This window comes from Wyeomyia smithii, chromosome 1 (assembly GCF_029784165.1).
Source record: "Wyeomyia smithii strain HCP4-BCI-WySm-NY-G18 chromosome 1, ASM2978416v1, whole genome shotgun sequence".
NCBI classification, from domain to species: Eukaryota; Metazoa; Arthropoda; class Insecta; order Diptera; family Culicidae; genus Wyeomyia; species Wyeomyia smithii.
Window position 1 is genome coordinate 54,115,735 of NC_073694.1, and position 25,662 is coordinate 54,141,396.

The 25,662-nt window shown below is 39.3% G+C and overlaps 1 protein-coding gene and 1 long non-coding RNA gene across 2 annotated transcripts; one reads left to right on the plus strand and one right to left on the minus strand.

Annotated features, from left to right (window-relative positions):
- The first annotated feature begins 822 nt into the window (after positions 1-822).
- On the plus strand, positions 823-6,024 carry LOC129733810 (uncharacterized). Its single transcript, XR_008729721.1, has 2 exons — positions 823-5,408; positions 5,884-6,024. It is a non-coding gene; the product is annotated as an uncharacterized LOC129733810 (long non-coding RNA).
- LOC129733809 (ATP-binding cassette sub-family D member 3) lies at positions 5,942-25,662 on the minus strand. Its single transcript, XM_055695319.1, has 10 exons — positions 24,924-25,662; positions 24,560-24,672; positions 9,181-9,371; positions 9,017-9,114; positions 8,703-8,953; positions 8,556-8,635; positions 7,423-7,555; positions 7,255-7,352; positions 6,705-7,190; positions 5,942-6,641 (listed from the first exon to the last, which is right to left on the minus strand). Exons 1-10 carry the CDS (start codon positions 25,034-25,036, stop codon positions 6,228-6,230), a joined length of 1,977 nt encoding a protein of 658 aa, XP_055551294.1. The 5' UTR covers positions 25,037-25,662; the 3' UTR covers positions 5,942-6,227.

Genomic DNA, 25,662 nt, shown 5'->3' on the forward strand with positions numbered 1-25,662 from the left:
AAGCAGAAACGTCATCGCTTCGGCCTCGACGTTGCGATACCATTAAACATCGATACTTAGGATCGATACCTGTATCGAGAGTAAGTACTGATATTCCGAGGCTAACGTATCGATACCTAAATGTATCGTTGTGCGATACCAGTTCATTCAAAACATAAGTCAATTCTTTTTATTATTCATTCCTCAAGATAAAACGTTTGATTCAATTAAACCTTTTATATAGACCATTTTACGATTCGTTTCTGAACTCTATCTATGAATGAAATTTTGACAGAAAGCTAGGAACCGCTGACATAACGCACGTAAAAGCAACATCAACATCAGAATACGTGACACCTGGCAGTTCGTAAAATGGTCTATAAATTTATTGAATCTAGAAACACTAGCTTCTGCAGGAACTTAGTCGAAAGTCGATTACGCTTTTCCTTAATAATTGATCCTGTTTTCGAAAAGAGCCGCTTGCATGGCTCTGTAGATTTTACCTTCGGATCTGCATGACCGTAGAAAAGGATCGTTCCTGTAGGTTAATCTACAGAAATTTCTGTTAAATTGGCATTGCCGATGAGATGGCATGCATGCATACGATGCATCAAAATGGCACAGGAAACAGCAAGTTTTCTGCTTCGTTCGTTCTTCTTTACAGGGTTGTTTTGAGTCTTTTCGATACTGAGAGGTGTGTATCGATATTGATGAAGTATCGCTGGTAAAACATCGATACCAAATATCCGAGTATCGGAAGTAGAAGGATCGATTCTGTATTAGTATCGGTGGTATCACAACCAGGGATGCCACATGTACAGATTAATCTGTATTTTACAGATTTTTGGCCGAAGTAACGGTACAGAATCTGCATATACAGATATACAGATTTTTGTCGAAATGTACAGATTTACAGATTTTTCGAAATTGACATTAATTTTTAAAAACAATCCAAATTTTATTTCATTAAATATTAAGCAAATTGAACATATTTTCAACTCCTCACACATTTTAAGCTAAAAATTTCGTTCATGTACCACAAAAACCTAAAAAAAAAAAACAAAGTTCTTTATGTTTAAACAATACAGATTTTTTTTACAGATATTTTTGTTCCAGATACAGATGCTCAGGGAAAACACAGATTTAAATGTGGCAACCCTGATCACAACGTCCTTAGTAGAGACCTTTTTACGTACGAATGTATTTGTGCACCTAGTTGAGGAAAGTATTTACAAATCGCCTTTTTGTTTGCTATGCTATGTTTTTGGTAGCTGGACAAATATTCAGTTGAATACTTATTATAAGTTCTAAACTCGTTTCTGAATGAATTTTTCATTCGTGATCATGAATCGGGGGAAGCTGCTGAACATTATCGACCAAAAATGGTAAAAAGTGATAAAAAGTCGGAGCAACGAGATGCGATGATTTACAGTTTGGAGGAAACAAAAGCAACTTTACATGGGTTTACACGTTCATTAGTGTGCGTAGGTGAAAAGTCACTTATCTCTAGTGATGGGAAATATCGCCCAAAACGTACATCGATAACAATCGATAATTCCGGGGGTTTTATCGATATTATCGATAAGTATCGATAATTTGACAGCTAACGTTTGCGGTGAAAAAAATATTTCAGATGATGAAAAAAAAACTATTTCAGATTGTGATGAAAAAAAAACTATGACAGATAAATAAGTTGGATGAATTTCCCATGCAAGATTATCATGTTAGCTTCCTCGCAAAAAAATATTACGTCCTTGCGTGCGGCCTTCCGGCAGTTAACCGTAACATTTGCCATGGCGGACGAAAACATGCGTGTAGCCATGTTTTTAAGCTCTTTCTTCGTTTTTTTTTATTAATTCCTCCTCCGTTTTCGCGACAAAATTGTTGGAATAGATCTTGCGCTTCAAGTCCCAGAAATTCTCGATGGGAAGCAGGTGGGGGACATTGGGCGGATTCGTCGACTTCGGTACCACATCGATATTCAGCCGCTCCATCTCCTCGTACGATCGCTTCGAGTAGTTGGCCGACGTCAAATCTGGCCAGAACACCGCGTCTTCGCGCTTATGGTATTTCGTGATGAACGACGCAACGTCTGTCAGGCACTTCGTACTATAAATTTCCCCGTTCACGGCCAGCCCGGAGCGAAAGAAGAGTAACTTTGACATCCCTTTCTCGCTGATTGTCAGCCACAGCCGCACCTTCTTGGGGAACTTGGTCTGTGAAATAAACTTTACCTCGGTGCTCACTTCCTTCGTGGGGGAGGTAAAATACGGAGAACCCTGCTAGTCGTTGCCATCCAGGGTGAGACAGGTCTAGTCGTCCATCACTACTGCCACGTCGCGATTCACCGGGAAAATCGACTTGACCATCTTATTCAACCGCTGTCGCTGCGTCATTGCCTGCAGCTCCGAGATCAGTGGTCGGGATTGCAGCTTCTTGTATGCATGTCCATGTTCTCCAGATACTTTTTCACTGTTTTAGAGCATGCATCAACCTCTCGGCCAAGTGCACGCAGCGATTTAGCCACTTTTCCCTCGGTCTTCCTCTTCAGCATCCTTTTGGTTATCAGCAAGCTTCTTGTCACTCAGGGTCGTTGGCCGACCAGAACCGGGTTTTCTTTCGATGCTCTGATCATTGTCCAATAGTGTCAAAATGTTGTAGATGCCAGAACCGGCATACCCGGTGTCCACAAAGTGCCGCACGATGTCTGTTTTTGACGCCATTTTGAAACCCATGAAATCGGAAATTTTTGTCCATTTTTTTACCGCAAACGTTATTGCGGTTATAGTAACGGCCCAAACAGATTGGATACGTTTGCGTTGCGTTGGCGTCAATTTGACAGTAAATGTATGGGCTAACTGTCAAATTGCCGCACACGCAGCCGCAGTGGCGTAGCGTAACCGGGTGACACCCGGGGCGGAAAATTTGGCACCCCCCATTTCCCATGGGTGTCACCCCCGCCAGGTTGCAGTGAAATCATTTTGTTACCCAAAATTGTGAGAGATATCACGTTCGTTTTCGATTTAACTAAATCTACCGATTTTTGAAAAAATGGTTGCGATTATTTTCTTAAAAGTAAAGTTAAAGTAAAGTAAAAATTAATTTTCGGGGTTTCACAGTGACCTCCACCTAATCGATAGTTAATCTCACGGATATCACCCTTTTGAAGGTGACACGTATGAAAATTTTCCTCATGGGTGTCACCCCCTGAAGAGTGACACCCGGGGCGGACCGCCCCCGCCGCCCCCACCACGCTACGCCAGTGCGCAGCCGCAACGTATCCATTGTGTTAAGGCCTTGAATGACAAATCTTACGATACTGCGAATGATAATTCAAACTACCGGACGAGTTAAACAGTTTGTTTTGGAAAGTCTTTGAGTTTTACGCCGGGAGTGCTTTCTACGGAGTAGTTTCAAGCCGAAGTTCATTTTGAAGGTTGTGTAATAAGGGAAATAATTGAAGCAGGCAAAATTCTGTCAATTTTTAAATGGCCAAAACTTCACGAAAAATGAATCAATTCAGACAAAACAGGTTTCATTTTACTGGAAAACTGTCCTAGATTCCTAGTATAACTTGAGAACTGGACGTGACCAAGGGTCACTGGAAATGTTTCAGATTTCCGGAGTGTGTGCTAAAGTGTACATTTTTGCAACGCGTAGAACTTTTTCTGACATTCTGTTTCTCATAGGTTTATATGTTGTCAATACATCGAAATTTATTTCAGGTTCATTGGTAGCCAAAGATTGAAAATTCGCCAAGGAATCATCGAGGTATGAATTTATTAAGTATGGGTGCTGATTTTGGCGGTTTTTTCCCTGTTGGGTACTAATTTTCTTTGAGCTTGCAGCACTCTAGCAGAATTCAATCGAACATTGTGGGTGTGTAGGTCTTATTAAACCAAGCAACTTTGCAAACTTGCGTTTGAAAATTTATCTGGATTAACATTTAAAAAGGTCAGATTGAAAGTTGAGACCATGATAATTGTTAGTCAAAACTTCGATCATCATGTGACAAATTTCAGGAACTCATTACTGAAAATTGCACTCTTCAGGATGGGGTAAGTTCATCAAAGCAGTCCCAAATGTTTGCATGCTTTGGTTGGAAAAAAAATTCAAAAATAAATGGTAACATGTGTACCGTTTTTTGAACCCGTTTGTCCCGTTTTTAACCCGAGAAAATCTGGTCAGCCTACTTCAAAAATATAAAAAAATGAGTTTAAGATCCTGCTCTGAAAAAATATAATTTAAAAAAAAAAAATTATTTTAGAAAATATCGGTGATCTCAGATTTTTTTTAAATGAAATATTTTAGATAGACAATTTAGTTGCCTAAAACGTTCTATGTGTTGCAAAAATGTACACTTTGACACAAACTCTTGAAATCCGAAACATTTTCGGTGTAGGTTGGTCACACCAAGTTCCCAAGTAATACTAATATAATACTGTTTTCTAGTGAAATGAAACCGGTTATCAAAATTGATTCATTTTTCGTAAAGTTCTGGTCATTTAAAATTCGAGAAAATTTTATTTATCTCAATTTTTTGTCTACCCCAGGATATTTTTTGGCGCAACAATTTCGTTGATTTGGATTTTTAGTGGAACTAAAAATTGTTTGTTGGGTAACAGATACTTCAAACTTAAACAGTTCCAAGTTAAACTAAACAATTACCAGAGAATTACCAATAGACTGCCGCTATGCATGTCTATCATATTATAAGAGTTGGCAAGCCAAAGAAAATGCATTTTATTACAATTTCGTGTCATTGCTTTTTATGAGATGGTGCGAAAAGTTTGGATATTTTTCTAAAGTTCTCCAGTACTGAGTTGTCGAATTTATCTGTTCATAGGAAACTAAAAACTATAAATACCTTTTTAGTTACCATTATTTCTCAGAAACTCAGTGACATCCGGGGCGAACCTTCACACTACCCCCAACAATGCTAAATCTTGTCGAATAGCAACAAATACCCAGCGGCAAAAGCAACTCCTGGGGAAGGGTAGGTGAGGTCTCCTTCTTTTGGGTCTCCTCCAGTAACCAGCCGCACTGACTTGTGCTCACCCTTATAATATCGATAATTATCGTTAACGTCAAAAAGTTAACGATAATATCGATGTCAAGCACTTATCGATATTATCGATAAGTATCGATAAGTTTCCCATCACTAGTCCTTAGGCCTCATTCGTTTTTCAATTTTTCCTGGTACGGACGTGGATTGTCCTTTTTCTGGTACAGGCAGTACAAGATTCTGTAAAATAAGGAGTGCAAAATGGTAGCCATCTGTACTGAAGCTAAATTGCCCTGCGAATTTTCTTGTGATGCCGTGAGTTAACGACCGCAAGAAAATTCCGCAGAGGCAATATCACGTTTCGAAAACATTTTGCTGTAAGATAAGACGATGTGTAAAGTTGACGGTAGCAGAAAATTAGCAGGTAAGTGTGCAAAATGTCGCAGTAAAATTGTCGGTTTATACTTAGTTTCGGTTTTTAATTATACAATTGCATGCCTTAAGCGTTGATAAACATTGAGATAACATTTTACTTGCCCGTAATTTGTAAGAATATTAACTTTGATTGACGTTACTAGTGTAGTTTCTACTGCGTAGAAAGTGGTAAGACGCCATTACGATTTTTTAATTAGACCGGCTGGTTTGTTAATCGATATCGAACTAGTAGATCATATAATATAAAGCAATGCTCTATTCATTTTCGGTTAGGAGTAATCTTTGTAGTAACGCTAAGTAGATTGCTAATAATTGAAATGCAGACTAAAGGCAAATAATCAGTACCAACTATTTTGTATAGCAGCTCCGATTGAGTCATACTTATTTGATTTCACTCAAACCAAAAGCAATGTTTCGTATCGCGATGAGTCCAAATTAATTTTCTTGTGACTTTTCCATTACAGATCGGACCGATGGTTAATTTGCTGGAAATGGACCGAACAGACTAAAAATAACGCTTCATTTTAAATTGTATTGTTTATTGTAACACAATGGTTAGCCTTATATAACAAAAGTTTGCATGATAATAAACTATAGTTGCAAAACAGCCATTTTCATTACGATTGAAAGAAAGCACGATTTGTTAGCCTATTTGGATGTATGTCATCTTGTTCAAAAAACAAAAAAAAACTAAACAGGTTTCCTGCACCTCTTCCTGGAACCACTTATCACTATGCACTGTGTCCCGAACTCGTTCACTCACGCACATTCTGCCGTTACATTTTTGTGCTGTGGTGCAGGATGGTCTCTACGAACCAAACTGCTGTTCACTGCCATCGATTTCCGCGAAATCGTACGCACCGTGGCCGTCAAATTGCAGATAGTAGTCATGATGCTTCCACAGGGACTTACGATGCGAAACGGTGAACAGAGTAATGCCCACTTTGCGGCAATATTCGTACATGCTTCCTTCAACATCTACAGAGACCGCCGATGTGCATTCGTCCAGGATTGCAAACTGTGGATTATGATAGAACAATCTGGCCATGGCGATGCGTTGCTTTTCGCCTCCTGACAACACATCAATCCAGTCTTCAATGGCGTCCAAACCCTTCTCTCTCACCTGGAGGTAGGTAAGCTGCACCAATTCCAGGTAGGCTAAGAGGTCAGCGTCTGTTTTGCCGCGTCGTTTCATTTCTTGGTGAGTATGGGGGTAGATAATCTGAAATTGATTGTAACCATGATTGAGAATGAATTAGGTAATGTATTGTTAAAATGCGTTTACCTGATCTCTCAATGTGCCAAGGGTCATGTATGGTCTTTGGGGAATGTAAAACAGTTTTCCAGCTGGTGGTTTCGTAACTTTACCACCCCAAGTTGGCCACAGCTCACCCAGAATACGGAACAGACTGCTCTTGCCGCAACCGTTAGGACCGCACACGAGCACGTTCATACCCGAACGGACTTCAAAGTTCAAATCTTTCACCAGCACATCACCGTTGGGGGTTACCAGAGGTACGCGTTCAAATTTGATTATGTTATCCTGGAACTTCAGTAAACCCTTGCCGGGGCCAATGTCAGCATCTGCCACTGCGGAATTGCTTACCATTGTCCGTTCGTAACGACCAGAATTAAGCTCTTTGAGAACGACTGTCAACTCTGTCATGCGAGTTGTGAAACCGGCCAAGCGGGACATTTCGCGCCCAGCTAAAACTAATCGTCCGATGGCTTCGGCAAGTTTCACCAGCATACGGCCGAATGTATAATATCTCTAGAATTATACACAATTTTATTTAAAGATATATTGTGGAGCATAATCGACATGGACGGCTTACACTTAATCGTTCGCTTGCCTGGGCACCGGTTAGCAGCGGGTGGTTCGGCTCGAAGAATGGTAGCGACACAGCCCAAAAGCCAACCACCGTGGCGATGTCTACAAAATACAAAAGGAAAATTATTACGACACCACTCGAAAGATCGCTTCCACTGATAAAAAGGCTTACATTTGGCAACCATATTGTCAATTATACCCATGCCAACGCGGAATTCCAAAAACTTTCTCAAATGTGCTACCAACTTGTTGAAACTGGCCAAAATGGTGAGTTTTTCCCGATTGTTTCCCTTGTAGAATGCGATCTGAAATTGGAATAACAAAAAAGCGGTTAATTGAGTGGTTAATCAAAACTAAATTTATCAATGTAACTTGCTATTTTATGCGAGCGTATATGTTCGTATGAATATTTTTTTATGTAAAAGGTGATTCCTAACTGAAGTGAACTACGATAGACTTTGGCAACAATTCTTAAAGTAAATGGGGAAAATGGAAACTTTCAACGATGTTTCCTACATTTAGAGTTTATGGAGGTGAAACACTTATGCTATCATTGTTAATAGTTTAAAAAGTTTCTAAATAATTAACAAGTCGTAAGCTCAGTCATAAAATGTAAAAAAACTGAGAGCTAGCAGTTGAAAATTCAAGAAATGTCAACTTGCTTCAATTGGAGGTACCCAGCCACTTATCATAAGTCGATATCATAAGCGTGCATTCAATTTAAAATTGCAAAAATTGAAAAACAATAAGTCTGATACTCTGAGTAATGTTTCCCCCCGCATAAAAAAGTACAATTCACGAACCTTGCATTGTGCATTGAATTTCGTATATAAGTTTGCTATGAAATATTCGCAGTAAACTCGAAAAGCAAATCTGGAAAAGCTAAGAATAACATTCATGATGAAGTGAACATGCACGAAAAGGTCGGAAATCCACAAAACGAAAATTGAAATTTAGATGGAAATAAAAAATGCCATGACGGTAACAAAATTGGTACTTAAAGGGAACTAATAATAAAAAAGCTACCTTTTAATGCCACAAAAAATCTAAAAAAATACCAACTGATATATAATTTAGGTATATATTTTCCAGTGCGAACTTCGTTTTGAACTTCAAAAAACTTAATTCCTGGGACAATTAAATTAATATGCAGTTCTACTTCATTAGAGGCAGTTCTACTTCAAACACACGACCATTTAGAGATGATATTCCCAACGATTTTGGAAATCAAAACATACGCAGAAATAATCGATTTTACTCGATGTTCCCTAGCTTGATTAACATACTTTTGTCATTACCACTTACCTCTTCTGAATTGGTGATCAGCCTGCTGTTAACGTATCGGAACTCTCCTTCCAGTTTCTGCTCCATAACCGTCAACCGACCTAAAAAAAAGCAAAATATTATTTCGTCAGTGGCTGTGCTTACTACACAGTGTGCATTGGGTAAAACCTGTTGGTTTGCGTAAATTGGTCAGGAACACTCCAGAGAAGAACAGATAAAGCAGCAAGATGCCCGGTGTGGTGCCGCCCAGGTTGGTTGTCAGCCTATACACGTATATCACGATATCCAGCAGCGGTTTGCAGATGTTGGAGTAGAGATCAGTCACACTTTCGCAAAACTTGTCGATATCGGTCGTCAGCAGCTGATCCGCGTTAGCTATTCGGTTGTCCAGGTTGGACATTTTGTAGTAGGTGAACCCTCTGGAGGAAAAAAAAAAACAACAGTTATTATGAATCGAATCTAACACTTACTCTGCGGCCTACTTCAGGTACTCTGCGTATAAATATTGTGATAGATTCGTTCTAAATCTAAGTTTCAGTTCACCTATGCTCCATTTGAGTACGTTGTTTACTACCGCAATCTGAAACGATAGAGAAAGATATGAATTTGACGGTTGCTACTATTATAAGAACCATTGCAAGCTTACCGCTGGCAGGGCCGATAAATACTTGACCAACGCAGACCTGAACCGTGCTTTATTCATTGTGATTATGGTGCTCTCGATGGCGGTTGCATTCTGGATCATCCAAATATCGCTGATTGACCGTGCGATCAGTGCAGCTGCGATTACCAGCAGCAGTCCATTTTCGGCACTCCATGTTTTAGGGATAATAATCTCTGGAAGTAGATTAAAACAATTTCATATGATGAGTGATTATGATGATCATTTATTAAGTGACAGAAGTGTAGAAATATTAAACATATTGGATATTTGAAATTTTTTTCCGCACATTTCATGCACCGTTACCATAAAGCCGTGATACAGTCAGGCAGAAACTTTGATATTGACCTTGATTAATTGCTAGTATTTTAAAACGAGTTTTGGCTGCCTGTCTAGTGGCTGACACAGTGCCATATGCAGGGGGCTTCGATAGGCACACCGTTATGCTGATTTGCTTGATGTCGTGAAATCAAACACACAAACGAATATGTTGCAAAGCGGTTGCTGACCTCAGGGGCCATGCTAGATCTATTATTAGTTAACTTTTGCTTAAGAAATTTGTATGGTTCAAGTCCACCTGTTTGCTTTGCTTAAACATAGGTGCCACCTGTTTACTTAATGTGACTCTGCACATTGAAACCAGTAAATCAGCAGATCAGTTTTACAATAGCTCTTGTATTGGTACAGGTTGACTGAAAACCTATTATATCACAGTCGAGTTCCAAAATTTACTGGCAAAAAATGCAGTTTTTCCTTTCACTTTCGGCATCAGTTCGTTTTGTATCGCTTCATACCATAGCAAACAGATATTATGGGTCAAAAAGTGAAATCACTTTATTTAGGTAAAATTTTCTACGATTGTCATTATTTTTAGTAGCCATGGAATGAATTTTTCTCGATTTTTTTAGCTCAGCCGATTGGTTTAACGAACTGCAGGCACGTCTTCGACGGACCTAATGCGCGTAACGCGTGTTCTGTCAGCATGACTTGCAGCTCTCGGCAAAAGCTTGTTTGATTGAATTTCAACTCTTATCGAAGTTTACGGTCCGCAGCGTCGCTCGCTACGCGCGTTGGTGAACCGATGGTAGCCTTTGAAGTCACAGGCAGGCAGTTAGGTCTGTAGTATGACCTAAGATTTGGCTAATTTATTTTTACCCGCAGTAACGGCATCAATGCCCCCGAGTAACTAGAATTGAAACGATAGAAATGTAAACAGTTGCTGATTTTAATCTAGTAGCATTAAGAATTAAGAATCTCATAATGCATGTCTTACATTTTTCAACTACATTTCTTCCTACAGCTGCTAACAAAAAAAGGTGATTCCAACTGTACTGTAGAAACGATGACTTAATTCAGGTTGTGAACCGATGTTTCTTGGTACTAACGAAAATGCTAAGCAAATATTGAAAGAAACATTAGCGTCAATAATGCAGGTAGAGTACTAACGAAACCTTGGCGCATAGTAACTTGCTTAGCGAAAAAACTGTTCAAAGATTTAAGAACAGATCTAATATTAAACCTCGCATCTACCAGGATGCAGTTTTTTGGGAGAAATATTTGAAGAACATTGTACCATATTTCGAGTTTAATTGAAAATCGTACGGTTTTATCGTACGTAAGTTATATAGAAGTGATTATGACAACCATGATTAGATAAGTCGCGACACGTGTACTATAGTCACAGTAATTACTAGTCTGCCGGACTGGATTTGGGAAACCAGTTTAAACCGTCAAAACGGGAATTTTGTGTCGATTTTGTGCCGAATTTAGCAGTTAAAGAATTGTGAGTTGTGACCGCCTAGAAATGAGATATACATTGAATAAGCCATAATTATTACGACGGCGTTAATCTAAGCTATTGTCCGTGTTCTTTTCATTCATTTCAAGAGTTTTAAGCTGTCATTCAGTTGTAGCGTAGGTTGTCTTATTTATCAGCTTCTTAGTTGGTCTGTTGTTGAATAATGAATTGATTTAAGTCATTTCATGAAAATGCTAGCGTGGACATAGAAATGCATTCATAAACAACTTCTAAGATACAGCAGATATGGGGATGCATTATTGTTGCTTTAATAGAGAGCCCTTAGAGTCACTCAATCAGGAATAAAAAAATAGTTCTGAGATAGAAAAAATGGTGTCAATGTCTTCCAAGAAAATAGTTCATAGTCACATAAAACATCTAGTATCTTAACAATACATGGTTAGGAACTACCCAAACGCAAAACATCTCTACTTCATGGACAATTCTTGACCCAAGCTGCATTATATTTGCACGCGTTTGCTGCATGTGCTCCGCCTGTATCTGGGTATTAGTGAGTTATCTGAGTGACAGTTGCGCCCAAGTTTGTTATCTGCGCGGCTATCGGTTAGGAAGTTCGATAACACTTTGCGCAATCATTTCGTTGTTCGGTTAGTAATAGCAAAGTCTGGTTGTGACTAGATCTTTGAACCTTGTACGGTAGATACGATTTAGAATGACATTCGCATTTTTGTTACAGCTGAAGACATAGTCCACGCTTGATCATATGTTGATAACACTCTAGGTCATGGGTTCTCACTTTCATTCATGCCACTTTAGTAGTAGGTTTCTGTAATAAATATAGGTAGGGTGTGGGACTAGTTCGTCAGGGGTTTTCTTCGTCTCAATTTTTGCTTCATCCTAATGAGAAATATATAACGAAGAAAACCCCTGCCGAAGTAGTCCCACACTGTATATAAACTAAAAAGGTTTGAGAAATAAAATTACTTTTTGTGATGAATTTAGACGGTTTTATAGACCAAATGATCTTGAAAGCCAAAAGTGACTCATAATTGTTTCTTTTGATATGCAAGTAATAATCAAAACCCCTCTAATCAATCATCCCCTGAAATTCTAAACCTTTCGATGCAGCAAGCTCGGTTTTCTTCATAGCATAGCATAGCATAGCATAGCATAGCATATTTGATCGCCCGTGTGTTGCCCGCGATTGACCAGAATCAGCTGAAATTGCACAAAGAACCGTCAAAATGGTGCCTAGGAGTAGCAAGCCATTTTCAGTGTACAATTCCTGGTGATTTTTCTTTTCACTGGTCAATAACGTAGCTGGCCACGCCCAATGCAGATCAATAGAGGAAGGGATATCGGGAGTGTTAGTTTAATACTTGTTGCTACTAGAGACCGAGGAATCCTCTGCATCATCCACAAGTATCAAAGGAAGGAATCGGTGTTAGTGGAAAGGAATTGATCTGGATCCATCGAGGTTGATGGTGCGATCTTTTCTACACAAATTCGCGCCCGATATGGATATTTCTCGGTCTCTGCGCAACCGGCCATCAGAAGACGATATGAATAGAACCGCATCACGATCGCTGTATCGGCATATAGGAGAATCGAAGTTTCTACCAATCGTTATTATCAGCAACCAATCGTTAACAGTCTGTATCACACCAAACTTCGCGTTTCATCCTGTGAATTATTAAAATTTACCTCGAAACGAATGAATTTCGTAAAACGCACCGCACGCCGAATTCAAACTACTACTGCTCAAAGAACCGATAGAGCGAGTAAAAAAACCCACAGGGCACACTCGAGCATTATACGATTTAATGGTCATTGAACTCCGAAACCGCTGTATTAAGATAGTTACACTGAGCGCTGTCAAAATAACGTGCGCGAAACTGAGCTGACCTCCCCGAAGCAAACTATAGCGTGCCCACTACACTCCGGAAACCCTTAGATAAACAAATCTCACCCGGGACGATGATGCGTTTCACCGGGGCATTATGCACAACCGCTCCATTTTCTCCTACCGACGCATACGCGACACGACGTTTCGCACCAAAGCCACCTACTGAGTATAAAAACTGACAAAGCTCCATGCATTCATAGCCCAAAAACTTAAAAAATGCAAAAAAGCATATTAAACAAAACAGAGTTCCAAATTTATTATTAAAATGCCAAAATAATTGCAATCAAAGTTCAGTTGTCGTGAACTATTTTCACGCTCAAAATGATTTCAACATAATTAAATAAAAGTTACTTATGTATATCAACATTTGTCCAAAAGCTAGGGAAATCATAAAACAAGAACATAGACCTGAATAAAATGTCACTGCCCTGCCAGGACTCACAATTGTAGACGATGCATCAATCGCATGCCGCATTGTCATGCTCGAATGATAAATTTTGAAACTATATTGTAAAACTGCCAATTTTGACCTGTGAGAGTGCATCGCACAATCTGGTTTGTGAATATAAAAAAAAAACTCTACCCGCAACCGAAAAGCTACCACACTTTGTGCACCTAACAGATGACACATTTACACTTCTGACAAAGTCCAAAACCCGCTGAAAACCACTACACACAGAGCCTATGCATTCTTAAAATGTTTGATACAAAAACTTATACTCATCTGTTTTATTTTGGTTATGCCTATGCCAGCGAAACAAACGCCGACAAGCACAGCGCAACACTACTCTCTTCGCTCTCTCTCTCCAGATATTATCGTTCTCTTCGCTCACACCGCCATGCATTCCATTTTGCAGCAAGCTCGGTTTTCTTCAGAATGTAAAAATCGATTATGTTTCCTGTGTTCAAGAAGGGTAAAAAGCACTTATGTAGTTGAAAATTAACGAGGGATAACGTCGCTCCAAAGTTCTCGAGCTAGTATTTAACGACTATATAATGTTTAATTGTCGCAGATACATTTCTAAACAGCAACATGGATTTATGCCTGGCACTGGCAGATCAGTTGACACAAATCTCATGGAGTTTACCTTTCTGTGTTTCGATGGAATTTCCAGAGGGAACCAAGTCGATGCGATTTATACAGATTTGAAAGCCGCTTTTGATCGTATCAACCACGACATAGCACTCGAAAAGTTTAAGCAACTTGGATTTTCTACTCTACCTGAAACAGAGAACAAGCCAAAATTGTCGAATCTCTTTCTCAGGAGTTCACCAACTACTCCGGCGTGCCTCAAGCCAGTAATCTCGGGCCCATTCTGTTTATTTTAATCTTTAACGATGCCACGAACCTATTCACTGGAAGTTGCAAGCTTGTGTATGCTGATGACTTCAGAATGTATTGGTGTATTGTCAATCGAATAACCCTTAGCGTCGAAAAGTATGTAACCATCTCGTTTCATCATAAAGCCTACTACTATAACTACACGATCGCTGGACACTCGTGTTGAAACCGTAAAAGATCTTGGTATTTATCTAGCTTCAAATCTATCCTTTCGACAGCATCAGCAATTTGGGATTGACTAAGCTAACCGACAGAAGTTCGATGACCCGCTATGCCTTCGATCACTCTATTTTGCGTTTGTACGGTCTCCTTTGGAGTCTTCCACCGTTATTTGGTCACCGTATCCCGCAACTTGGATACGAAGAATTGAAAGCATTCAACGGAAGTTCGTTTGGTACGCCCTCAGGAATCTAAGGTGGCTCACTCCGTTCGATCTGCCTCCATATGCAGCTCGTTGTAAATTGCCAAACTGCTTTCGACTGAGACTGATTGCAGTTCATTTTCGGAACAGCCTAACGCCAGTGCCCAATTCAGGCGTCTGAGATCCAGAGCCGATTTTCTCCGTCGCCTATTAGTAAGAACGGATTATCTCCTAAACTCACCGCTGCACCATCTATTTGTATTTGGAGAGAGAGCGATAAATTGATCCGGCGGAAGCTGCTTCAAGAGACGATTTGACAACAGGTGTTCATCGAAAGTGCTGCTTAGAACTAAGAATTTGCGTAATCAGGTCCCGCAGCTGGCAAACCCGTACAAAACTAGCACTCTATAAAACGCTGATTCTCTCGTTGGTCATCTATGGCCAAGAAGCATGGACACCATGTTTGGTTTCGCTCTATGAATGCTCATTAGGTTATATTTTGTCAAGGAGGCGGAATTCGAACAAGTCATAAATGAAGCACTTGTAGAGACACTCTATCTTTACAATTTGTCTAAACATTGTATTGTTGAAATTGCTCTAGTTCCACAGCCAGAATTGTTTTATTTTCGTAGGTACCAAAAGAGCAGCTTTTCCGGTTTTACAAGCTTGGCCTGACTTTTACGCTGTACTTATGGAAATTTTAACAATACGAAATTTGGACAAATTGGACATGAATGAACACTGAAAGAAGATGAATAATCTTGCGGTCAATCCTTGGTAACAGACTCATGAACCATAAAGTGTATCAGGCATACAAATCGGCGGATATAGTCAAGCGGATAAAACACGGCAGTTTTGAAGTAGAATACTTCTCTCAGGAAGTTCGGCTACATAGGGATGTAAAATGAAAATCTAAAACCGAAAAAAGTTAAAAATATGTCCAATTTCAAATGCTAATAAATCGGTTAGTATTCGATGGATTTCCTTCGTTCTTGCAGCAGTAGATTGGAAAATCTTCTAAGATTCATCCCAAATGAAGATGATTGTAATTTTATTATTCAAGCCGCTTATAATAGTTCTAGACAGCGACAACAGCAGTCATTCCTTAGCAGTGCAGTGGATACCAGCGATAGCGGATAGCGGCGGAGCAATGGATGGCGCACTAGTTGATGCAGGGACAGCGGATACCAATGGCAGCGTATAACGGCCACAACTGTGGCATGGCTACGATTAGCGTAGCAGTTGCAGCGGGTATATCTGACCATGAAGCATTTATGCAATAATTGAATGAAAATTGCAATTGCAGCAATCGACCTTTTTCAAGGCTACTAAATGTTTTTGGAAAAGCATAATGAATGGTTATTAATAAACCGCAACTGAGGTTTTATGCTGCTGCAAATACACAGCAGTGTGATGTTTATTACGATTTGTTGATACTGTGCTTAACAAGCGGTATATACGAAACCAATCCGATTTCAAAATGACTGACACGCAAACAGCCGGGTTATCTTCCTTGTAAAAGTATTCTACTTCAACCTTGCGGTCGTGGCTTTGCACACAAACCTCCTGTGATTTTTTTTTCTCTCTGTATGCCTGAAGGGCACTGGGTACTGAAATGCCACTGCGACATTCTTGCTGATTGTCTTTTGTGGCGGGCCCCGATTGCTGTGCACAGGTTACGGATTGCTCGTACTCATTGATGGAGTAGAACTGTTTTGCTGTGAACCTGTACCCCAATTAGGTACAACATAGTTGATGAAACTAATTACCTGTTTGGGATTAGAGCTATACACTTGGTATGGAGTTAAAAGGTAGCTTCCTAAGAAGTTGTACCTAGAGGAAGCAAGAGCAAAGCAAATGCTCTGAACTCTCTGGCTCAGATTTGCAGAATCGGCAGGTGTCGTTCAACACTACACCGATTTTCTTTAAATGATAAAAAGCGAAACAGTGTCCGGTAAGGAGTCCCGTGATTATCCGTAGGTCACTACGATTCAGACTAAGTAGCTTTCTGGCGGTTCCAGGGTTCGAATAGATAAACTGTTTAGCTTGTCTACAACCCTGTGCCTGTTGCCATTGGGATACTATTTCTAGCCTTTCCCAAGTTAGTAGTTCGCCTTTAATAGCGGAAATGGACGTACCCAGAAACGGCTCAGGGCCAATAAACCGCTGAGATGATCCCTGTCTTGCTAGGTAGTCAGCGTGTTCATTACCCTCGACTCCGCAGTGTCCGGGCACCCAAAACAGAAAAACTGAATTCTGTCGGGAAAGTTCCCGTAGAGTTTCAATGCATTCCCAAACAAGTTTGGAAGCGCATTTGACGGACTTAAGTGCTAGTAGTTCTGCTTGACTGTCCGAGAATATACCGATTTTCGCATGTCTTTAGTTGCGTTGCAGACATTTTTTTGCGCAGATATATATGGCATATACCTCTGCTTGAAAAACGTATAAAAACTGACGATGCCTGGTGGAAGATTAGGCCCTCCATTGTTCCACATAGAGCGGTTTGTTTCAATCACCCTATATGGAATATCCATGTTGGTCCTAACGTCCATCCAGTCGGAGACTGTGGTTAATAGCGGAGTTAGTTTGAACTCTCTAAGTATGCGAAGGTGGCCGATTTGGTCCCCTTCAAGTATAGTTTTCCTCCTTTGCAACCTTAGAGCGCCAAGCTCTGCTTCCTTTTTCATATGAAGATGTAGAGGTAGTAGGCAAAGAATAGCTTCCATGGCTGCAGTTGGAGTTGTTCGCATAGCGCCGGTAACCGAAAGACATGCAAGTCTTTGAACTTTTTTGAGTTTGGCTTGCGCAGTCACTTCGTTCTCTTTAGGCCACCACACTAGGGCAGCATAGGTGATTCTTGGTCGGGCAATGGTCTTGTAAGACCAGAGTGCCAAGTCTGGTTTCATTTACTAGGTCTTACCGAACAGAGTTCTGCAGGCCCAGATTGCTGAGATCGCTTTCTTAGCGGCATGATCCAGTTGTGCAGACCAGTTCAGTTTCTTGTCCAGAATAATTCCGAGGTGTTTGACTTAATTGCTGAAGCCCAGTCTAACTCCATTCAGTATTGGAGGAGTGATGGAGATCTTCCTTCGTCTGCCGAATGGAATTAGGACTGTTTTTAAGAGGTTTATGTTCAGACCCTCCTGTAAAAACCATGACATGGTGGTATTCAATTCAGAGCCGATTGCATTCGGCTCGACAGAGTTGCGTCATCTTTACCTCTGACGATGAGGACGATGTCATCGGCGTATCCAATGACCTCGTAACCAAGCTGTGAAAGCTTGTTGAGAAGTGCGTCGACAACTAGTGACCATAACAAGGGCGAGAGAACTCCTCCTTGCGGGCATCCCTTGATCACTGACATTGTTACAGACGAATCTCCCAAGGTTGCTGTGATCACTCTGCTAGAGAGCATTGCGTGTATCCAGCTCTTTGAAGTGTGGTCGATTCCCTTATTGGAGAGAGCTGTATTAATTGATGCAAAGGACGTGTTATCGAAGGCCCCTTCAATGTCAAGAAAGGCACATAGCGCCGTCTCCTGATAACTCAGGGACTTTTCAATCAACGTCACTAAGCTGTGAAGAGCAGTTTCTGTTGACTTGCCGCTTTGATAGGCATGTTGGTTCCTATTCAGCGGGGAGTCTTTAAGAAACTCATCACGGATATACTTATCCATTATTTTCTCCATCAACTTGAGAAGTGATGAAGTCAGACTTATGGGTCTGAAAGTTTTAAATAGGGATTTGTCCTTTCTTCCAACTTTGGGGATAAACACTACCTTCAGCCAGTTATCCGGAATATGGCCCAGGCTAAAGCTGGCTCTGAAGAGGTTGATGAGTTCGGACATGATAACTGCGGCCGATTTTTGTAGAAAGATGGGCAGGTTACGGCAGAGGTATTCAGTTTTTTTATTCAGTTTCTGTGGTCGATTTTTGCTCCTGTGTATCATTCTGGTCCTGGATATAATCATATTGGGTGGAAATCGATTTCTGAAATACCTATATAGGGTGGTGTTTGATGAGTCAGAAATCGGAAATAACCATCTTGAATTTAAAATGGCATTTGGATTTTCTGGCCTCTGGGCGTCATTCTGGTTCCGGAAACACCCATATTAGAAACCGGAAGTTTCCATCTTAAATTTAAAAATGGCGTCTAGAGTCGAGTTTATACTCCTCTGCATCGACCCGATCATTTTGGGGTGTTTTCCGAAAAACCTGGTTGAAATATCTGTTTAATTTGTATGGGAGACTCCCCTTCCAGAGTGCGGAGGAGTGTCAATCCCTTAGGGTTTGCAATATTCCCGGGAATCTCATTTCCCGGGAACCGGGAATGGAAATAAATTCTTAGCAAAACTGATATTTCAAATAAAGATTATTAACGAAAGGTATCAAACAATCTTTTACAATTTCATTATCAATTCGCATTGAAAACGGATTAGAAAACAAAACTTATTCAAGTTCACTCCAGGGATTCATGATCGATTTTTGTAGCAAATGTTAGCAAAAGAGTAGCTTTCAGAGTTTTATGCCGTTTTTCATTAAGCCCAAATAATGTAGTTCCCTTCTGTAAAACTTTGTTTAAGATCGCTGAATCACCACTGGTGTCTGATTTCTAGAATACTTCTAAATCACCGATTTCAGCTCTTGCTACATTTCATTAGAAACTGAAGAGTTCAATACATTTAGTTTGTTGAAGATAAAGCTGAGTGTTTGGCAGGCAGGATTTAGAGCATTTGAATGCCTACGTAATTAATGTGAAATCACGGCCATGACCCAAGTTACAAGCCAAGTGACTGCGTTTCAATAATTTATTTATTTCTGGTCGCATTGATTCACAGGTTCCAATTTTTTTTATCAATTTACAGGTTTCAAAACTTTGTCAATAAACAAAAAAAAAATCAAGAAACTATCCGCTTAGTAGTAAACTCATTACCAAAATAAAAGAGGAAAATATTTCTTAATTTTCGTTTATAAGACAGCATATATTTTTGACAAATATTTTAAGTAAATAATTCGATATAACACGGCAAGCAAATGTTGCTTATCATTTCAAGCAAATATTTGCTTCGTATAATGCACACTTTGAAGCTGCTTCGAAGTGTTTTGATACGATATTTAGTTTCATTGCAATATTCTATGGAAATTTTTTCGAGGAGCTCGGGAATCCCTAGATCCCGAGAATCGATATTTCTGTTCCCGGGATCCGGGAAAAGGTAATTCCCGGGATTGCAAACTTTACTATCCACTATAGCAATTTGTGTTTGATTTGTATAAGAGCCCTCTCATCCAGAAGTGGAAAGGGTGTCGAACCATCATGAAAATATTTTTTGCTCCCAAAAACCTCCACATGCCAAATTTGGTTCTATTTACTTGATAAGTTCTAGAGTTGTGAAGAAATTTGTGTTTCATTTGTATAAGCCCTCTCTTCCAGAAGAGGGAGGGGTGTCAAACCACCAACAAAATTTTTCTGGCTCTCAAAAACCTCAACATATCTGATTTGGGGTCATTTATTTGATTATCTCTCGAGATGTGCAGAAATTTGTGTTTCTTTTGTGGAAAACCTCTTCCTTCCAGAAGAGGGAGGGTTGTCAATCTATTATGGGGATATTTTAACACCAAAAAACATCCACATGCCAAATTTGGTTCCATTAACTTGGTTAGTTTTCGAGATGTGCATAAATTTGTGTTTCATTTGTATGGGACCTCTCCCTTCCAGAAGAGGGAGGGGTCTCGAACTATCTTAGTAACCTTTCTCGGCCCCTAAAGCCACTATATACAAATTTTCATGCCGATCGTTGCAATAGTTTCAAAGCCTAAATAGATCAGTCAGACAGACAGACAGACAGACAGACTGGACTGCATTTTCATATGTTTAGAATAAGATTTTAAACTAATATTGAGTATATTATTTTAGGAAGGACAAAATAACTACCAACAACTTCGTCGAAGTCTTCAGATTAATCAAACAAACAATTGCGGCTTTGAACTTTTATTTCTTTTCTTTTTGAAAATTTGAACTTTTTTTCATTTCTTCATGATTAAAAAAACTTGCTTATCTGCATAGCTAACATTTTGTAGTTTTCATGGAATATAGTGTATTTTTTTCGGAGATACAACATAAATGTCTACAGTTATTCCGAAGATATCACACCGATCAAACAAACCATTCTGAAAAGGGAACATCCATAAATGGCTTAGCTTTTTTAAAATGTTTTATTGAAACGATAAAAATCTTTCTTTTTATTGTTAGATTTTATTGAAATTAATGATATTTTGAGTGAAATTTCATGTACAAAAATATAAGTTAAAGGAAGGTTCTAAAAGGATTGCGTTTATTTAATTAAAATTTCAGTTATTTTAAGGTGTCACTATTTTTTTAGATTATTATCCTTTTGCTTTTAGCTTTGAGTCATGACAAGTGAACTTTTGTTGGGGCCCGGGGGCCATTATCCCCTAGATCTCCCATGAATTCGGCTATGTTCATTTCATTCTAAAATAAGCAAAACAAAATTGCTCGAAGTGTTGGATACACTTGATCTTTTCTTCGATACGCAGCACACGAATCGAAAGCATAGATATCACCTGGATATTTTCCTGCGAATAATGAATGATTGAGGGCCTTATTGATGATATAGAGTACCTACTTTATACACAAGATGGAAATAATTGATGAGCATTACTTTGGTTTTTCGAACTTGCTAAGCAGTATAAACGTGTCTTCTGTAATTTTCCTAACAATGCGATATACTTGTAAGAATTGAATACTGAAACCCTCTTGCTACCAGTACTGTACATATAACATTACAACTTTTTTAAAAATTGAATGGTTTTGAAATATCATTGAAGTTAATTATAGGATCACAAAACAGCTGCACAAATGAAACAAACTCTCTACTTGTTTCTAATGAAATATTCACGATATATCTATGTATGCATTGTTCAAAATGCATAACCGAATCACACTAAGGGTACACAGTTTGACTGACCTTTACACGGAATAGAATAAATCGTAATTCATTAAAACTGTTTTGCAATCGTATTCGATAATGATAAGCTAATAATTTAGCACGAGAGCAAGAAGGATCCAGATAAGTATGGACAGTCATGCTCAGCCGGAGTGTCTGGAAGCTGTGACCATCCCCGTTCACGTAAGCATGTTGATTCTCAGCTTGTGGCTACAGATACATGCCACTTTATAGACCGTTCCGATAGTTATAAATACACTTACGATCAACCGTCATTTCAAATAACGTGCAGTATTCAACCAAACATTGGCTGCGTCCTGTTATTTACATCCAAATGAAACAGATGCTGTCATTTTTTCTAACATTTAGTGCGAAATTTTGAAAATGCGTGGCCTTTCTCCCGAGCAAAGAAAGCGAATTGTGCACCAATGGGGCACCGTGAGTGGTCTTTCTATAAGAAAATTAGCCAGAGAAGAAGGTATAAGTGTCGGAGCAGTTCAAACCGCATTGCGAAAGTATTGTGAAGAGTGCACATTTACTGATGCCCCAAGACGTGGTAGAAAACCCGGGCCTGTTGATCCCACAATGGACAAAAAGGTTAAGGAATACTACAAGCGGCATCCTTCAGTATCAGTACGAGATGTGGCGAGAAAGCTTGGAACCTCGGCGAGTAACGTTATGCGTACCAAGGGAAGAATGGGTCTGCAGACCCGTCGGAAGCAGAAGCAGCCAAAACGAATTCCAAAACAAGCTGAATCTGTGAAACCGAGAGCTCGGAAGCTTTGTGACAAACTTCTGACCAAAAAAATAGGGTGTGTTCTCGTGGATGACGAAACCTACATAAAACTGGACTATAAGAGACTCTGCCAGGACCGCAATTTTATACATCACCGAAGGAAAAGGATGTCCCGGGACCAGTGAAAGCCATTTACACCGAAAAATTCGGCAAGAAGGTAATGGTTTGGCAGGCCATTTGTGAATGTGGGAAAATATCTCGTCCATTCATTACGAATGACACAATGAATGGTAAAATTTACGTGAAAGAGTGTTTGCAGAAAAGGTTGTTACCCATGGTTAAGCAGCATAACAATCCTCCAATCTTTTGGCCCGATCTTGCTTCCTGCCATTACTCTAAGGATGCACTAGGGTGGTATAAAACAAATAATGTCACATGTGTCCCAAAGGAGATGAATTCTCCAAACTACCCTGAAATCCGCCCTATTGAAACTTTTTGGGCTTTGACCAAGGCAAAGCTGAGGAAATATGTCAAACCAGCGGACAATGTTGGAAAATTTAAAAAAGATTGGGTTAAAGTGGTAAAAATGGTCGGAGAACACACTGTGCAAATGCTTATGAGTAGTGTTAAGAGAAAAGTTAGAGCACTCGCGTATCCTACGAAAAATAATCCCAACTTGAATTGAAACTGGAAAGAAAACACTTATTATCTACACAGTAAAAAATTCTGAATATCACACGTCACGTGAAATAGTTTCTCATTTGAATTTCTGTTGCTTTTGACGAAAACCACGATTTTAATTGAAAATTGTATGCAATATTATTTGAATTTCAGTTGCTTCTGACGTAAATAATGGTTTTGTTTGAAAATTACACGCAAAATCATTCAAATTTACGTGGAATGTTATGGAATTTTCTATCACAACCGATGGAGGCAATTCTTTACATGCGATTCGACATAAAGTTTTCTTACTGTGTATATTTCAGAATAAAATGACCCGAAAAATCCTGTATTTTTTGTTTTATTCAAGAAAGAAGATGTATTTATAATTTTCGGAACAGTCTATAGAGACAAGTGTGATACACAAAAAAGGAACGGTCGATGGAATTGACGTCAATCAACGCACTTGGCATATATGTGAATACAACTTGATGGTGGAGTTCAAAAAGTTCTTAAGTGTAGAAAAAGTAATGATCTAACTGTCTCTAACTAATCAATTCTTGATCATATCGGAAAGGCATTTTTGAACGTAAATTGCTACAGAATATGACTATGTGTTCTCAACAAGTTAGTCATCTTATTTTGAATCAAGAGGTTTGGAGATTAGTTTTTTTTGTAAAAAAAAAAAACCAATAGAATCCTGTAATAATGAATTGATGTATTGAGATACTTTCAACATGAAACATGAAAGATATCCCGCAAGCAAGACCTTTGCAGAATAAAAGTCAAAGCTTTCAATTTGATCGATCGTCTCGTAGTGTGTACACACATCTACAAACTGTAGAGCCACAAACTAGGCCCTCGTGGCTGTATGCAACTGTACCAGCAACCGTGCGGCATATATCTGCAATGGAAATTCACCGTTACCACTCCTTCGATTGCCCATTTCGCACATACCACATACCAGTAGTAACACACGGAATACCATGTATACTAGTGATGTCACGTAACGAAAAAGGTCAACAAAGTTCCAGACGGCCTCGAAAAACACCCGAGGAGCAAAACGTTTCCTGTTCGAAAGTGCGGAACATATTCACGGTTTATGATAACAGTGTCAACAATAGTGATTAAAGTGGGCAGTAGTAGACGTGCCTAAGCAGATTCAAAAATGAGAGAAGATAATGACGATAAAACGATCACTCATACATAGAAACCATTAAGTTTAAAATTGCATTATCAGGAATGGAACTTTTTCGTATATACGTTACTCTTCAAATTGTTTAGTAAATACAATATGCACTGTAAATTGTAGCAACCGACCGGAGCAATAATTATTGTTCTGTATATACCTACGTTGATAGTGTATCTCTCTTTTCTACGACTCTCTTTGCAAAGCTGCAAATCACAGAGGCGAATGAGATCAAATTATAGTGACCGCATAATACACGTTACCAACAGCTGATCGCTGGCTGATGCGGGTTTAGTGTCTTTATGTAAGGTCTGTCAGTGATTTTAGTTCACAAGTAAGAGATTCTTTATCTCCCGCTATTCATAACATTGGATAGAGCGGTGCAGCATCCCCCTGAGTAATGTTATATACAAATCTTCTGGTTTTAGGCACATAGATGCTACTTACTTAGAAGTGCTCGTAACTGTTTGAAGAAAAGTGCATTGACATGTGCCTTCGTTGCCCGTTTATCTTTTTTCTCACTGATGAAGTACTGAATTTCATCCTCGGGCCGCTGCTTCCTGCAAGAAAACAAGCGCTCCAATTAGGATACCTGCGTGAAAATGTAAATGTATTCTTTTTTCTGTGCAAACTTAAAAATTGCAATAAGGATATTAAACATATATCGTGATTATGAATTTTTTATCACAAAAGTGGCCCCTTCTTTGTGACTGCTTACGATGCACAGGTGCGAATCCCTAATAACATTCACACCGCAAAATTCTATGGAATCATTCTTTAGACAATAAAATCAAATATGCAGTCTACTTACCGAGCTTTGTGCACCTGTTTACCGTACAAAATGATCCAAGTAGCGGCAGAACAACCAGCAATTGCTATCGCAACATTTTGATTTGACGCAATCTTACTTAAACTGGGAGCCATTTTTAGCAGGTAACCAAATTTTGAATGTACACCTGAGTCTTCACTTTTTTTATGAACTGGAACAGTTATCTTTTCTATTCAAATTTTCCAAAATGAGCAGCATACGAATATTAACACACATTCACCAATTGCGTTTCTGTATCTTTTCGTTTATTCGTAGGAACACGGCACTGTACCTGCTACTGGAAAGGTGACACAGCACTTGTTCAGCTCAACTTCGTGCAGCTATTCGTTCTTGCGGCTGCAGTGTGGATTCCGTTTAATCCTGTTAATCCTGGTTGCACATTGACTCTAGAACTTTATTATCACTGAGCTTGTCTGTCAAAAATCTGACCTTTGGAATTGCTACGAACGGTATACTGGTGGCAATAATTAAATAATTTGAATTGCTAATAACTGATGTCGAATAAACCAGGAACAGCGCGCCCCAAGTACAGCGATACCAGTAATGCGATATTGTGTATATAGATAGATGCACTACACGGTCCCGGTTTATGAAAAACTTTGATATCAAATTCAAAGCGAATTTAATTAAAAAAGGCCACGGAGAACGGTATGTTCAAAACTAACCCACATCACTCACAACCTCGCGGAACAAATGGCCTGCTGAAACTGAAAGCTGAGCT

What these genes read in the sequence shown, in the direction of transcription:
- LOC129733809 (XM_055695319.1), bottom strand. Translation starts at nt 25,036, where the DNA reads ATGGCTCCCAGTTTAAGTAAGATTGCGTCAAATCAAAATGTTGCGATA. An exon ending in AAACAGGTGCACAAAGCTCG is followed by an intron (nt 24,673 to 24,923) that starts GTAAGTAGACTG and finishes GTTTTCTTGCAG; the next exon opens with GAAGCAGCGGCCCGAGGATG. An exon ending in CAATTTACGCAAACCAACAG is followed by an intron (nt 8,636 to 8,702) that starts GTTTTACCCAAT and finishes GCTTTTTTTTAG; the next exon opens with GTCGGTTGACGGTTATGGAG.